Source organism: Diplotaxodon limnothrissa, linkage group LG19 (genome assembly GCF_057381915.1).
Source record: "Diplotaxodon limnothrissa isolate DT_005_m linkage group LG19, D_limnothrissa_male_GT1.1, whole genome shotgun sequence".
Lineage (NCBI taxonomy): Eukaryota > Metazoa > Chordata > Actinopteri > Cichliformes > Cichlidae > Diplotaxodon > Diplotaxodon limnothrissa.
In genome coordinates this window covers 6,552,331-6,568,507 of record NC_140614.1, presented here as the reverse complement: position 1 = coordinate 6,568,507, position 16,177 = coordinate 6,552,331, and the positions used below count along the sequence as shown (strand labels likewise).

The window sequence follows — 16,177 nt, the reverse complement described above, 5'->3', positions numbered from 1 at the left end:
ATTCATGAATCTCAGTTCAAAAATTTGGGGACTTAGGACAGATCCAAATATCATACAGGTCAATGTGTCCACCCCAGTCTGACATCACCAGCATTCGGGGGTCTGTATGATGTTCACCCTGCAAAAATCTATGTGCTTACCAGTAAATCTGATTCACCAGACTTACACTTATATCAGTAGATTGTGTCGATGCAAGTCATAAATATTTGGACAGCGAAGAGTAAAACAATAATGTAAGTAAGTAAAAAAACATTTACTTTTAAATAATTCACTTTTTTTTCTCAGAATGATGTGAAGACAGATTGCTGAACTCACAGTGAGCTCTTTCAGCAGAGCAGGGATAGACTCCTCCTTAGCTGTCCAGGTGGGGTCTGACCAGCTTTGGTCCTGTGTGACTTCAACCAGCTCTGCAGCCTTGAGAAAAACAGTGAAATACATTGAAGACACTTAAAGTTTGACTGGTGAATTTGATCAAATTTCCTCTTTGATTAATGTGTTGAGATTTTATATAGCCCTCTCCTAGTCGTACTGAATACTCAAAGTGAGTTATAGGCTTGTGTTTTTAATCATATTACTCAAGCTATAACAATCCCAGAAGTTATTAACTGACACAACTTTAGCTAAAATTTCATGTAAGGTAATTACCTGCGTGCGGACGTTTGTGAGGACGGGGGCTAAGGCTGTAATCTGATCAACCAGGGCTCGGGCCTGTTCCACAGCTTGCCTCCGCTCTCCCAGGCCTGGCCAGGGGAAGACACGTGGAAGATTGGATGTTTGCTTCTGAAGCTCAGCCAGACGGGCCGCAGCCTGGTCTCGCTGGTACTGACAGGATACCAAGCGTTCCACAACACTCTGCAACTTGCTAATGGGTGATAGATATTAGAAAGTCAAACTTAGAAATGAAATGTAATGCAACAACTGAAGAAATAATTGCCTTTGCACTTGCCTAGAAATACCATGGGCATAAATTCCAAACTGAGCACTGCAGATGGCCGCCCCTCCCTGAGCCTGGTTCTGCCAGATGTTTATTCCTGTTAAATGGGAGTTTTTCGTTCCCACTGTCGCCAGGTTCTTATTCACAGGCAGTCACGTGACTGTTGGGGTTTTCTGTCTGTTGTTGTAGTGTGTTTACGGTGCAATATAAAGTTCCTTGAGATTTTGGCACTATATAAATTGAATTGAATTGAATTTGGCTTTTTTGAGGATTTTGCAAGAAAATCTGAACAGAACCTTCTGAAAAACTGATTAATTACAAAGTTTGACCTAATCTATGGCCTGATAAACCTGAATTTATCACAAAGTATGTCAGCTTTATGTAGAGGTTTATTTCAGTCACATTGTAACCTTGCTCTGTAACCTTGCAGCCACAAAGGGTTGAACCTGAGCACTATGAAAAGATAGAAACCCTAGCCTCTACGTAGGAAACAGAAGAAATCTCCCTCCCCTGTAGCTCAACACAGCTTTTTCTACCTTTGTGTCTCCTCAGCAGCCTGCAGCACTGCCCTCCACTGCTCCTCTGTATCTCTGACTGTCTGCTGAACCTCCAGCTTCTTGTCCTTTTCCAGGTCTATGTGGTCACAGAGACTCTGCGCTCGCCTCATCAGCTCCAACAGTTGTGTCTCACCACTTGACTTTGACCTCAAGGTGACCTAAAGACATTTTTTTCAGTTAGTCATATATGTATATTATGTATAAAAACTCAATACCTTTCTCAATAATTTCAGCTTTGTATTGTGATTTTATAATATTGTAGCATAGAACACTTTCTATAGTTCGCTATTTTCCATGTTTCACCTGTGCTGCACTCAGTCTGTCCTGTAGCTGAGCCTTGCTGCCCTGAGTGCTCATCCCCATGGGATCAGCTTGTTTCTGCAGGCCTGTAATCCAAGCTTTAGTGCTTCCCGCATGAGCACAGAAAGCCCCTAGCTCCTTGGAGAGTGAGTACTGGACCTCAGCTTTTTGTAGAGTGTTCTCAGCGGTTTCCAGGACTGTCCTCCACTGCTCCTCTGAGTCTTTCACTGCTTGCAGAGCCTTTTGCCTCACAGTCTTAGGCAAGTCCTCTTGGTCAGACAGACTCTGGCTTAGTCTTTTTAGTTCTTCCAGCTTAGAGTCTCCCTCAGGCTTACAGCTCAGGATGGTCTGGAAATAAAAACAAGTCTTAGCTCAATTTCTCTTTTATTGACATGCAAAGTAGCCATATAAACAAGCAGTGAAGATAAAGCATGGCAGTGACTGAGAATGCAAAAAAACAAAACAAAACTCTTTTAGAAATAAGTTCTTGTTGGTTATAAATATTACCATCAATAAGACCAACAAGAACATTTTAAAGTGTTCAAATGAAGGATTTAGACTTAAGGGAATTTTACAAATCAAATACTTTAATCTAATCTTTAACCAAACAATATACATACATTTTATGTCAGCATCCTGTGTATCATATATGTCTTCACCAAACTTTTTATTGTCCAAACTCACCTGTGCAGTGCTTATGATCTGTTCTGGGTCTTTCTGACTGCTCAGAAAGACAAGGCTCTGCTGCTTCTCTTCCAACCACATTCTGGTCTTTTCTCTCGTGGCTTCAAAGTCTTGCAGCTGGCTGTCCAGAGCGCGTTGCCTTTCAGCCAGAACCATTACTTCTTTAGCATCTTTCTGGAGTCTGATCCACTGTTCCTCAGTGTCTCTTACTTTTTGTTGAATCTCTTGTTTTTTTTGTTCATCATACTCGTGATCAAGGAAACTCTGGGCTTTTATCTTGAGATTTTCAAGCTTGAAGTTCATAATGGCCTAGGAACAAAAATCATCTTTAAAACTGGCTTCACATGACTGATAATGAAGCAACACTATACCATGCTTTTAGTTAGATACAAACCTACAATTATCCAACTATGCTTATTATATTATATTTATTGCAATAATGCTACAGGAACAAACTGTGCATCCAGCAGACACAGAGTGACTCTAAGCTCACCTGTGCTACATGCAGTCTGTTCTCGACTTTGGTTCCACTGCCAAAAGAGTTCAGCTGTTGTTGGAGGTCTTTTAGCCAGCCATCAGTTTCCCGCTGACAGGTATTAAATTCTTGCAACTGTCAAAAAGGAAAATATGTGAAATACACTTGATTCATCAGAAATAGAGGGGACTTTGTTTTACTCCCACCTGTTTATGAATGAGTACACTGTGCAACAATGCCACACCACAAGATGGCTAAACATTTCTATTATAAATGTTGAATAATGAATAATGCTGAATAATCCTAGAGTACCTTTGCTTGACTCACAGTTCAAAATAGACCTTTATTTATCTTACTCTGGACCCAAGTCAATTCAGAGTCAGACAGAAGATGTTTTAATGCCGAGTTAGCAGCCATCTGACAATAAGTTCTCTCACCTCCAACCTTCTTCTCTCAGTCTCCTGGGCAATCTCAGCTTCTGCTGCGGCTTCAAGCTGTTTAGCATCCTGCAGAGCTGCCCTCCACAGCTCCTCCACATCTCTGACTCTCTGCTTGACCTGCTCTTTCCTGCCCTCATCAGCATCTTTGTGGTCACACAGACTCTGTCCTTGTCTCCTCAGGTTGTTCACCTTAGAGTCACCTTCAGGCCTCAAGGTCAAGAGGGCCTTAAGAAAAAAACAGAAAGAAAGAAAAAAGTATTAATGACAAAAGGTCACTATATCATCTAAATCAAATATACTGATCAGGTATAACATCATGAGCACTGAGAGGTGAAGTGAATAGGACTGATTATCTCGTTATTGTGGGATATATTATCAAGCAAGTGAACATTTTGTAATAAAAGTTGATGTGTTAGAAGCAGGAAAAATGGGCACATGTAAGGATTTGAGTGAGTTTCACAGGGACCAAAATGTGAAGGCTAGACAACTGGGTCAGAGCATCTCCAACATGGGCTGTTTTGGGTCTGCAATAGTTAGTATGTGTCATAGTGGTCAAATGAAGGAACAGTGGTGAACCATCGATGGAGTCATGGGCAGCCAAGTCTTACTGACCCCCTGTGAGCGACGGCTGACCCATGTGCCCAGGTCCAACAGACAAGCTGTTGTAGCTCAAACTGCTGTAAAAGTTCATGATGATTCTGATAGGAAGGTGTCAGAATACACAATGCATTACAGTTTGTTGTGTATGGGGCTGCAGACCTGCAGACCAGTCATGGTGCCCATACTGACACCTGTCCACTGCCCAAGGCTACGTCCACACTAATGCGTTTTCGTTTGAAAACACATCGTTTTCTCTCCGTTTTGGCCTCTCGTCCACACTGAGATGGTGTTTTCCCCAAAGGAAAACTCAGCACTTTGAAAACGCTTTCAAAAACAAATACATGAAGACGGTGCGTTAGCGTCGCAGTGTGGACAGCGAAAACGGAGACTTTCGATGACGCATTTTAGTGATGTGATGCAGTCATGTGACCGAAGATAGCAGAGGGCATTATACAGCAGTTGTTTTGTTTTCGCTCAATTTTGACAGCCCTATTAAAGATTAATATCACTTTGTACCTGCTTCAGATAACTTTTCTTCAAATTCTTTAATTCTCACTCGCTTTTGCAACTTTGTACTTTTGTGTTACTCGCACCAACAACTCCACCTCATTGTTAGTCCATTTAAAAAACTCGGTGCTTTTCCTCGACGTTTCAAAGAGCTGGAAAGTAAATAAACGGCAGACAGAAATGAGGCAGGACGAATCTTCTTGCGCTTCACGCATGCGCAGTACTGGAATGTAAGCGTTTTCGGACGTTTCTATGTGGATGCACAACTCTGTGAAAACGACTGAAAACGCTATTGTGGATGCAGAGCGTTTTCAGACGAAAACGCAGTTTTCAAATCTATCCGGGCTAGTGTGGACGTAGCCCAAAGCACCAACAAAAGGCACGTGAGCATGTGAACTGGATCATGGAACAATGGAAAAAGGTGTCCTGGTCTTGATGACTCACATTCTCTATAACATCACATGGATGTCTAAGTGCGTGTGCATTGCTTACCTGGGGGAACCAGGATGCACTGTGGGAATAAGGTAAGATTGCCAAAACAGTGTGATTGGGAAATCTTCTGCTGGAAAACCTTGGTTTCTGCCATCCATGTGGATGTTACTTTACCATGTACCACCTAGCTGAATACTGTGGCAGACCATTTACAATCTGTCATCAAAACAGTATCCCCTGATGGCTGCGGCCTCTTTCAGCAGGATAATGCATCTTGCCACAAAGCAAAAATGGTTAGGAATGGTTTGAGGAGCACAACATGTTGGAGGTGACTTGGCCTCCAAACTCCCCAGATCACAACATCTTACAGGACTTGAAGGATCTGTTGCTAATATCTTGGTGCCATATTGGTGCTTGGGCGATCGTGGCTCAAAGAATTGGAAGTTCGTCTTGTAACCGACTCAGTCGGGGCTCGAACCGACTGTCCGAGCCGGTTCGAGCCCCGGCTCAGACAGTCTCGGTCGTTGTGTCCTTGGGCAAGACACTTCACCTACCGCTTACTGGTGAGGGGCCGATGGCGTGATATGGCAGCCTTGCTTCTGTCAGTCTGCCCCCAGGGCCCCGAAAAGCGCTATATAAATGCAATCCATTATTATTTACCACAGCACACCTACAGGAGTCTTTTGAACGCCATGCCTCAATGAGTCAGGGCTGTCTTGGCAACAAAAGGGGGACCAATGATCATAATACTATGCCTGATCAATGATTGATTCACTCTTTTGAAACTCGGTAAAACAACAATTGTCAGAACTGGCTTACTTGACGTTTATGATGTATCCTGTTGGAATCATTTGTTATTGTTCAGAACAGAATGGTGACTTTAGTTTTCACTGTAATTTCAAGACATGATCAATCTAGATGTCTTGTTGAAGTCACTGATAAAAATTGAAAAACAGTGCTACTTCTGTACCCTACTTATGTAGTTATATTGAAACAAACCTGTGCTGTGTGGCATCTCTCTTCAGCTCTTGTGTGACTGCCCACAGCCTGTAGCTTCTGTTGCTTCTCTTTGATCCACATCTCTGTGTTTTTACTCTGGACGTCAAAGTCATCAGAAAGACTCCTGACTTCTGCTTGATTGGCAGCCTGTTGAACTGTTGTCCACTGCTGCTCTGTGACTGTTACTAGCTGCTGAACCTCTAGTTTCCTACTGTCTTCCAAGAGCTTGCTCAGATTCTCACCCCGTCTCTTCAGGTCAAGCAACTGGGACTCTCCCTCAGGTTTGGAAGTCATGACAGCCTGAAGGCAACGACACAATCAAATAAATCAAAGTAAGAATTCCTGTTACAAACTGCAATTAAAAACTGCAGTAGAGATCTACAGTATGAGCATATATCAGTTTTATAAATTTTACAAATTTCATCAGTTTCTATAATATATTTTGAAGTTAGGTCCCAACTTGTAAACTCACCTGTACTATCTCGGACCTTTCTTCAAAGTGCATATGACTACTGAGGGACAGCAGTTTCTGCTTCTGCTCTTTGATCCAGGATTGGATTGTTTCACTTTGGGTTTTGAAAGCATCAAAATCTCTTTTAGTGGCCTCTTCAGTCTCTGCCTGTTTGAGAGCCTCTTCAGCACCCTGCAAGGCTTTCCTCCACTCCTGTTCTGTGTGTTTGACTGCATCATGAAGCTTTAGTTTCCTGCTCTCATCCAAACTCTGGTTGTCACATAGACTCTGGCACAGTTGCTTAAGCTCTTGGAGCTTTGACTCTCCATTAGGCTTGGAGCTCAGAAAAGCCTTAAGAGAAGAGATACCCTGTTAGGTAACCACTTTGTTTTGATCCTTGAAAGACAAGCCCGTAGAAGTGATTCTATAAACTACAACCCACCCTTACCAAACTCATCTACATGTCAATTTACACTCACTTGTGCTGCCTGAAGCTTTTCTTCAACTTGCACATGGCCACAGATAGACTTGAGGTTCTGGTCCTGGTCTCTGATCCAGGACTGGACACTTTCATTGTGGGTTTGGAAAGCTTCAACGTCTTTTTCTAAAATGGCTTGCATCTCTGCCTTTCTGAGAGCCTCCTGAGCAGCCTGCAGGGCTGTCGTCCACTGTTTCTCTGTGTCTCTAACTAGCAGCTGGACACTTTGTTTCCTGGACTCGTCCAGGCCTTCCTTCTCACACAGGCTTTCGCTTTGTCGTCTCAAGCTGCTCACTTTAAAGTCTCCCTCAGGTTTGCAGCTAAGGATGGCCTGGTGACAAAATCATAAAACGTGTCCGACATTTTTAACTCCAGACAGAATATCATTATTTTAATACTTTAAGAGATGAGCTAACAATACACCAAAATATTCCCAGAAGAAAGCTTTATTAGATTAGACACCACTTTCACTAACTTGTGCTTTGGACTTCATCTCCTCCATGTTGGTGTCTCTGTCTGGAGTGGTGAGAGGCTGTGATAGTTCACTGATCCAAGTCCTGGTGCTCTCTGCCTGAGTATTAAACACATTGTATTCTCCATCCAACACACTCTGGGCCTCAGCCTGATTCAGCATCCTGCCCTCCAGGTTTCTGTAGCGCTGTATCAAGTTATCAGCGTCCTTCAGGAGGCTCTCAGATCTGACACCTTGTCTGCGTATTGATGCCAGCAGCTCACTGAGGGTCTCGGCTCTTCCACTGTTGCATGGACAGACAAAGACAAGTAAGACGGCATACAAAAGAAATAGAAGGGATAACATCCTCACGCAGCATATTATGCATCCAAATTTTTCTGTAATAGACAGGTTTAGGTCTATGTTGTGCTTAATTCTATTCTATTCTGACTCTTTCCGTTAACATGAAACAACTATAAAAATTAGAGAGATGTGCATATCTTGGAAGTCAGCAAACTTTACTGCTCGTGCGATGGAATATTTCTGGTTCTGGTTTTATGAATGTTGAGGATCACCTCTCATCCTGAAGGTCTTTCAGAAGTTGTTTGACTTTCTCAGACACCACAGACTGTTTTTCTTTGTTCTGAAGCCACTGACGAAGGCTGTCATGCTGCTTCTGCAGACTATATTTTAAAAAAGAAAAAAAAAACCTTAAAACAAACACATTCTGTTTGTGGAAATGCTCAAAAAAATGTTTTATGTGTTGTTTAACAGTATAGCTATTATATTAGCAGAAGCAGGAATGACCTGTCCAAGTCGCTGAGCAGTGACTCCATTTGTTTCTGCCGGTTTTGGCAGTGGGTTCTGAACGTAACCACTTCCTCTTGCTGCTCCTGCATCCACCCAGTAAACTCAGAGAGCTGCTGAGGTGGAACCTGCTCCCTGCCTCTCTCCAGCTGATCTTTCAGCTGGTCAAGACGTCTCTCTGCATCCTTGGACTTTAAGAAACTCTGATGAAAGAAAACATGAACATCCATCTGTCATATAAGCATCTATAGCATCTATCTAACTTTAAAATTATCCATCAACTTACAGCCAGTCTTTGCAAAAACGTCTCCACATCTGTTCTACTCTCAGGGTTCTCGAAGCACTCATTGACGGCTAGCTGCAAGTCCTGGAACCATTCTTCGAATGACTGCTTCTCATCTGGGAACATTTTTTTTTAATTACTCATACACACAATTGAATTAAGGAATACTGAGACCAAAACATGTCCCTGCCTTCTAATATCTGAGTCAAATATAAAGAGAAACAAAGACAATATCCTGCTTGTTGATCAGACACGTGGAGATCCCGGTCTGAGTGATGTTAGTGTCCAGTGGTTGCCAGAAAAAGTTACGCTGACAGTATCAGGCCTGTTATCCTGTTAATCTTTCCTTAATAGCCAAAAGTCTTTTATTTAATCTGCTTTAATTTTTGAACCATTTTTAAAAGCACGTTTCATTTTCATTTGTTGTACTTATGTTGTGCCTATATGTGATTGATGCTTGTCTTCTCTCTGTATTTCCTAATTCAATGCTTTTTGCCAGACCTCTGATAAGCAACTGATTAAAAGCACATTTTCAATACTAACCTCCGATAACCTTGAGCAGGCCTTTGTCCCTCTCCTCTCTCTTCAGCTGGATCATGTCTTTGGTGCGCGAGATTGCCTCCGTTAGCCTGCTGCAGTCAACAGAGAGTGCCTCAAGCACCTGAGGGCTGGCCACACTGGAAACCAATCCCACCTCCTTCAACACGGCCTCAGCCTGCTCTTCCTGAGACTCCAGGTCGTTGCACAGATCCTGCAGCGTGAGACACAAAACATTATAAGTGGTGATCATTCAGGAGAACTCACTAGTATAGGAGCACCATGCTGTCCATCTCTGTCAACAGCTGCATACCTGTATCTGGGCTTCCACATTTGGACCTGAAGCATTAGTCTCATTGATACGACTCTGGATGTTCTCTACCGCTGTCTGACAATCCTCTACCTTCTCGGCTAGATGCTTCTTCACAGCGATTAGCTCCTCAAAGACATCTGTGCAGTCGGTAAACAGTTCCTTCACCTGCTCCAGTCTCTTTCTCAGCTGGGTTTCCATTACCTACACGGAACAGAGGAATGATGAGAAGAGAAGCACGGTACAGGGGAAATAATAATTCTTTAAAAAAGTTTACGCGTGAATAACTACATAAAATGAAATGGTGTTGTAAAAGTCTCTGTTTCATCTCACCTGTAGCTCCAGTGGAGCTTCCTGACTTTGCAGCATCTCCTGGATCTCAATAGACTTCTTGTGAAAATGAGTGATGTTCTCCTCATTGGCCTGGATTTCATCCTGAACACAACAAAATACACAAATGTACAGACAAAAAAAAAATCACAAAAAGTGAAACTGGAATTATTTCAAATTAACAGATACTTAAAATCGATTAGAAAAATGATTGAAGAACAGTTAAAAATATCAGGTTTTACTTCAGTACCTTCATGGTGAGTACTTGTTGCTCATTGTAGAAAGCATGGCTCTCTGCAAACAGGGCAAGTTTGGCCCCGGCCCAGCTGTCCACCTCTCCTCCCAGCATCAGCTGCTTCTCCCACAGCTCCAGGCCCACTCGTAGGTTATCCATGTAGGCATCTGTCTTCTCTGTCACCTGCAGGGGCACCAAAAGATCACTAAAATTTAGTTAAGGCGAGCAATATAGAAATATATAAATAGAAATATTCCAACCACGATCCAACTACGACTTTAGTTTCTCTGTTCAACTTTGAGTTGTACTTCTAATATTTGTCACAGACAGAGCTGTTCTGGAGACACGAAACACTGGATCAATGTCAGACTGACACCCAGTGAAAATGCTGCCATTTACTGAGGATGTTAAAAAATCCAACAAGCTTGTGAAGGTATAATTTTTAACTCAGATACTAAGATGTCAGTGTCAGTGAGTCTGATCAGTCTCCTTCCCAGCATGCTTAATGTACAGTTTTAGTAGAACTCCTCTGTTTGTTTACAAGAACAACATCTGTAAGTGTCAGTGCATAGATGCATACGTCCAGCCAGCTGTCCATCAGCGTGTCAGCCTCTGCTTCAAATGGAGATTCACTGCAGTCTGGAAACTTCTTCAGTTCAGTCTGCAGCTGTTTGCAAACACTTCTCATCTCTTCCATCGGCCCCGCAAGACCAGCCAGCTCCTCCTTAATATCACAGACCTGAACAAATGTACACGTGTTAACATACAGCACTTGTAAGTGCGCACCGAGCACACCAATCTGATATTTAGAAAGTGTCTGCCATCTGCTGGTTCATTCCTTTTAGTGCATACAGTAACAAATGCCCTTAAGCTGTTTTAGGAAACCAATACAAGAGTCAGAATATATTGAAAGACAATGCAAATACACCTACCTTTGCCATACTCCTCTGTAGGTTGTCTTTCCCCATGTAGGATGCCTTATCGCTGATTGCCTGCTCTGCTTTCTGGATGGTGCTGCTCAGGAGACTCCGGCAGGTCTGGAACTTCTTCAGAAGCTCCAGCAGTGTGCTGTACTGCTTCCTTCTGCAAGAGTGAGAAAATACCAAGGAAGATTTGAGCATTCGGATTGCAGTGTATAGAGAAACATAATAAAAGTTTACTTGAACTTAAATGCATTCATTTCTAGCAGTTGAGGACAGCATATAAGTCAGTGTTGCTCATTAATGGCTTAAAGAATAAATAAATAAATAAAATTTTATTTATATAGCACCTTTCTAGACAGAGTCTTAATTTAAGGTTCTTGTGCCGACGTTACCTGTCAGAAAAAGCCTGCTGAGTCTCCTTCCACTGAGCTTCCAGCTCCTGAAGGAGATTTTCTCCTCCTCCCTGCTTCTCTTGGACTTCACGGAGGCTCTGAAGCTCACAGTTCTGAGCCTGCAGCTGGCCTTCTAAATCCAAGAGGGCACGAAGCCTGGAAAGTGCAACAAATTCAGATTTTAATTCTGCAAATATATTGCAAAATCTAAACGGTACATTCTGGGACTACATGTAGTTTCCCATTTTCACATATCAAAACTGCTTCAGGATAGCAGAAGCACTATCGCACTAAAGGGACAAACCTGTGCTGCAACGCAGGCATGGTGGGCTCTTTGAGGCCTTGCGCTTCAATCGTATCCTGCAGCTTCTTCATCTCCCCCAGCATCGTCCTCTTCCTCAGGCCCAGGGTTTTGCTTTGGGTCTCCTTCTGAAGGACCTTCTGCTGGCTGACCAGCCCACTGTCACTCTCGTCCAGCCTTCTCACCAGGACATTCACCATATCGAGGCAGGAGGCTGGGATACCATCCCTTGTGACTGTGAGCCGAGCTCCCTGCAAGAGTAGATCCAGCTGAGGTGCCTTCTCTTTCAAACTGTCTATGCTCTGCCTTATCAGAGTCAACTTGGAGCGGCATTCCTGCAGCACCACAGCGTCACTACAGGGTGGACCTGGGATACTTGAGATATCCTCATCCACAGTGCGCAGCGACATAAGAAATCGGTCGAGGGCACGGGCAGCTGCTTCGCTCTTCCGGACTTGCTGCCGGAGTTGATCCAAGCTGGTTTTGTGAGCCTCAAACTCACGGGACAGAGGGAAGCGTTCTCTGGGATCCAAGTCGCTGGATTCAGGGTCCAGACGGGACAACTGGTCCAGTTCACTCTGTATGTTGTCATCCAGTTCCTTTAGCAAAAAACACACAAGGTGTAGTGTGAGGTGAGATGCCTATAGAAGTGAGATCTTACATTACATCTTTTTTTTCTTTTTCTTTTTTTAAAAAAAAAACATTCTTATATCTCTAAGAATTTGCATTTATTGGATTTATCTTATAAAGGCCAGCATCACTGATGTCTAATATCTATCTGTACTGTGGTGTTTAGGAGTTGATGATACAGGGGACTAGGAAATCCAACACATAATAAATATTAAACACCAAATTGTACGATTTATGCTAAATCAGTAGCTTGTTTATGTGTACAAGATGCATTCAGCTTGTTTTCAATGATCCAGTTATTGACCAGTATGTTTTTTCCAGCCATGTGAAATTTTAAAATGTGCTGACCTCTGCAAAGACTTCTTTGACTATATGAATCCAGGCTTCATATAGGTGTTAACACATGTGCTTAGACAATATTTGTGTGTCAGACTGACAAAATTAAACAAAACAAAATTGTGTATGGCTAACAGCAGACCTTTATATCTTTCAGAATGTTAGTGTTGGCCAGTGTGAAGCCAGTGATGTCTTTGGGCTGTCTCAGATAACGGTCCAGGCGGTCGGTGAAGTCCACCATGTGATTCTCAGTGGAGTCAATCTGCCTGAGTGCAGAGCCCAGCGAGCTGCCTCTCCTCTGAAGGTTGGACTGCTGAGTGCGCCACTGCTCCTGCAGCTCTGCTTTCTCCTGCTCCAGAGAAGTGTTTCCACTCAGCTGGGAACACTGAGAGCACTGGTTTGCATACTCAGACCAAAGACACTCAGTCTCTTGTCTCAAGAACTAGGAAGAAAGGAATTTAACTCAAGTTTACTGGCCGGTTGTGGGGATTGAGTCATTTTGCTCAAAGGTTCTTATAGCATGTCATTTATATTTCAGTCCAGTTTGTTTCTGATAGAGTGGTATTTATAACATCATTGTACCTGTATTTCCTGGAGCCGTGTATGCAGGCCTTTCAGAGAGACTGAGTCAGAGGGGACGTCCTTGATGCTCTGTTCATTTTTAGCTAGTTGGGCTTGCAGAGCCCTCTTAGCATTCTCATATCTGGAGAGTTAAACCAAAAATAACTAAATTTAAGGATTAAATATAAAACCATCCAACCTGTTTTTTGATTTGTACGTTGCCTTTGATTATAAAACACAAGACAGCTAAATTTCACCTTTCTAAAGCTTCCTTTTTGGTTACTTCCTCCTCCAAAGACATCTGCTTTTCAGTCTCCCTTCTCTCCACAGCAACTGTCTTCACTGTCACCTGGGTCACCTGGAAAAAAGCAACAGGATGTTAACGATTATTTCAGACACATCTGCACACGCCCAGTATCGGCTTCAGGATTTAAATTCAAAGACTGGTCTGTATTTCTTCTTGCTTAAAATGTGTTAAAGGAGCTGTGACTGTTTAAATCTATAGAGAGAATCTTTTTAATAAGAATTTTTAATAATAGTGAATCATACCTCAGCTAAGGCCTGAGGTTTGTCACTTGGTTTGGTAGGCTCCTTCTGTGTGTTGGAATCCTCAGTGAAGGCAACAGGAATCCTACAGAATTGAAATTGATTTAAACTTCATACTATATTTTGAATAAATGTAAATGTAACTTAATACAATATCTGCAACATAAATCATGCACAACCAAACGTTTTACTCAGTATTAAGAATTAAATAAGGAATAAAAACGGTTGTTTTGAAGATTGCATGCCAAGTCCTTGCTGTTTTGAAACCTCTATGGAAAGCCTCACCTAGATTCAGGGAGTGGTGTGTCTTGATCTCCACTGAACTGATGCTGGATGGCAGCCAGCCTCTTTTCACACTCCCTCAGCTGCGTCTGAGCCAAGCGGTGAGCATCCTCCGGGCTTAGGGTGTCACACAACTCTTTCAGTGCCTGCAGGTGCTGTTCTGCTTCAGCAAAGTCTGCTGAGAAGCAAGCCTGTTGAATGATTTTAATGTGAAAACAGTAAGCACAAAGGCATTGCAGAGCTGCTTTGACTTCAGGCGATCCATTGAGCCAAATCTTCTTTTTTTGTTAAGCTTTTTATTTATTTTCTTGTGTTTTTATTATATTTATACAACTATAAATTAGTTATATGTGTGACCTGCTTATTAGCATCCTATATCATAAAAGAAGGTTTGGCAGATACATTGCACCACTTGAGCAAGACCCCAGATGGCAGCCGGCAACAGATGGGCTGCACAAATTCATAAAAGAATGCTGTTTTAAGCTTACAGAGAAGATGTGATTTCATCTTCATTAGCACATATTTTCATTTAATTCATTGTTTTAAGGTCCTGATAATGATGGTGTTGTTTGTCGTTTTCAGCTTAAGATAATAAAAAGTGTCTGAAACTGTAAACATACCCAAACAAAACTAGCTAAAACAGCACTCTCTTAGAAACCAGCTGGAACAAAGTATTGCTATTACCCTTCCCACTGAAAGCTTCCTTGAAGGCATACAAAGAAGATGGAAAAGACAAAGTTAGACAAGCAGAGCAGAGAAAACTGGCTGAATACCCATCCTTTGAAGCACCCCTGCCAAGAGTTCAGCTTTGGTCATTTAGCTACCTGAGCTTGGTTTTCTAAGCTGGTGCTTAAGTGCATCTCACACCGAAGGACTGCTGCATTAAAGTCTTTCCTTGTTACTTCAAACTGTAATTGTTCCAAAAAGCCTGAGATCTCAGCTCTGAGGGCCTGGGAGATAATATATACAATGAATATATATATATATATATATATATATGAAAAAGGAAACATGATAGAATATAGTATTGACTAAAAGGTTAATAATGTTGAATTGTTTACATCTGTGTCAGTTTGCTAACATTCCTTTAAAAACAGGCTTCAAAGGCATAAAATAATAAGCCCCCGCATCCTCAGGACCTTCTATCGCTGTGCCATTGAGAGCATCCTCACTGGATGCATCACCACCTGGTATGGCAACAGCACCGCCTACAACTGCAAAGCTCTCCAGCGAGTAGTGCGGTGCTCTGAACGGATAATTGGAGGTGAGCTTCCCTCCCTCCAAGACATCTACAGGAAGCGGTGCCTGAGGAAAGCGGGGAGGATCATCAAGGACTCCAGTCACCCCAGCCATAAACTGTTCAGACTACTTCCATCAGGAAGGAGGTTCTGCAGCATCCGGTCCCGTACCAGCAGACTGAGAGACAGCTTTTTCCATCAGGCCATCAGACTGCTGAACACGTCATAGACACCTCAGCTTCACTACTGGAACTTCAACATTATGCACTCCACACTGTATATAAATGCCACTTGTTTTGCACATATTCAACTCTGTATATTTTATATATTTTATTATTATTATTATTATTATTATTTTATTTTATTTTTTTACTATTTAATTTGTAAAAATGTGTATACACACACACACACACACACACACACACACACACACACACACACACACACACACACACACACACGTAGGATAATATTTAGTATACACATCCAGAAATGCATACACTATTATATATTGTACATATATTTATTAGTTTCAGGTTGGCCATTCTTGTATTTTGCTCGTTTGTGTTGTTGTGTTTGCACATCTCTGTTGCTTGTGGGGCTCGCACACAAGAATTTCACTCGCATGTGCTGTGCCAGTGTGCCTGCACATGTGATGTGACAATAAAAAGTGATTTGATTTGATTTGATTTAATTGCCAGTTTTAGTTTGTGGTTTAAATATGCATATGCAATTAACTGAGAGATGTCTTTAAAAAAACTAGTGAACATTTGACTATTCATAAAAATCAAAATCCCCACCTCCCACTGTGTCCTGACAGATTGGGTGAAGAACTCCATATCTCTGAGCTGTGAGGGGGTACAAAAGGCCTCCATGCCATTAGCTGCTCGCAAGAACTCCTCCAGCAACTCTGGATCAAGTGTCCTCAGAGTTTTCTGTGTTTAAACACAAAATAGTTACATTATGATTCCTCTACAGAAACTGTATTTCATGTTGTTGGATGTTTTTTTAAGGCAAAGTAACTACTTTCTATTTAAGACATCAAACAATGTGGCTATAAATGTAGGGTAGGTAAACAGACTTGTAAATTCGCAAAAATTGTCAAATAAAACTAATAAATCATGAATATTCACTAAATATGAAATGTGCAGAAGTCAT

The 16,177-nt window shown here is 42.1% G+C and overlaps 1 protein-coding gene across 5 annotated transcripts in view; it reads right to left on the bottom strand.

The window, feature by feature from the left end:
* syne2b (spectrin repeat containing, nuclear envelope 2b) overlaps nucleotides 1-16,177 on the bottom strand; it is an 86,328-nt gene that overhangs the window by 34,357 nt on the left and 35,794 nt on the right. For all 5 annotated transcript variants that reach the window (XM_085343066.1, XM_085343069.1, XM_085343068.1 and 2 more), the window contains 28 exons: nucleotides 15,820-15,954; nucleotides 13,785-13,972; nucleotides 13,503-13,584; nucleotides 13,211-13,311; nucleotides 12,975-13,095; nucleotides 12,535-12,834; nucleotides 11,430-12,025; nucleotides 11,126-11,281; nucleotides 10,743-10,893; nucleotides 10,391-10,549; nucleotides 9,826-9,993; nucleotides 9,579-9,680; nucleotides 9,249-9,449; nucleotides 8,942-9,149; nucleotides 8,402-8,514; nucleotides 8,116-8,318; nucleotides 7,884-7,991; nucleotides 7,333-7,612; nucleotides 6,859-7,188; nucleotides 6,401-6,730; nucleotides 5,929-6,228; nucleotides 3,388-3,615; nucleotides 2,969-3,085; nucleotides 2,476-2,784; nucleotides 1,795-2,139; nucleotides 1,471-1,649; nucleotides 646-862; nucleotides 316-414 (listed from right to left, as the gene is read on the bottom strand). In XM_085343066.1, the coding sequence (XP_085199192.1) occupies nucleotides 316-414; nucleotides 646-862; nucleotides 1,471-1,649; nucleotides 1,795-2,139; nucleotides 2,476-2,784; nucleotides 2,969-3,085; nucleotides 3,388-3,615; nucleotides 5,929-6,228; nucleotides 6,401-6,730; nucleotides 6,859-7,188; nucleotides 7,333-7,612; nucleotides 7,884-7,991; nucleotides 8,116-8,318; nucleotides 8,402-8,514; nucleotides 8,942-9,149; nucleotides 9,249-9,449; nucleotides 9,579-9,680; nucleotides 9,826-9,993; nucleotides 10,391-10,549; nucleotides 10,743-10,893; nucleotides 11,126-11,281; nucleotides 11,430-12,025; nucleotides 12,535-12,834; nucleotides 12,975-13,095; nucleotides 13,211-13,311; nucleotides 13,503-13,584; nucleotides 13,785-13,972; nucleotides 15,820-15,954 (5,826 nt within the window). The remainder of the gene's footprint in view (nucleotides 1-315; nucleotides 415-645; nucleotides 863-1,470; nucleotides 1,650-1,794; nucleotides 2,140-2,475; nucleotides 2,785-2,968; nucleotides 3,086-3,387; nucleotides 3,616-5,928; nucleotides 6,229-6,400; nucleotides 6,731-6,858; nucleotides 7,189-7,332; nucleotides 7,613-7,883; nucleotides 7,992-8,115; nucleotides 8,319-8,401; nucleotides 8,515-8,941; nucleotides 9,150-9,248; nucleotides 9,450-9,578; nucleotides 9,681-9,825; nucleotides 9,994-10,390; nucleotides 10,550-10,742; nucleotides 10,894-11,125; nucleotides 11,282-11,429; nucleotides 12,026-12,534; nucleotides 12,835-12,974; nucleotides 13,096-13,210; nucleotides 13,312-13,502; nucleotides 13,585-13,784; nucleotides 13,973-15,819; nucleotides 15,955-16,177) is intronic.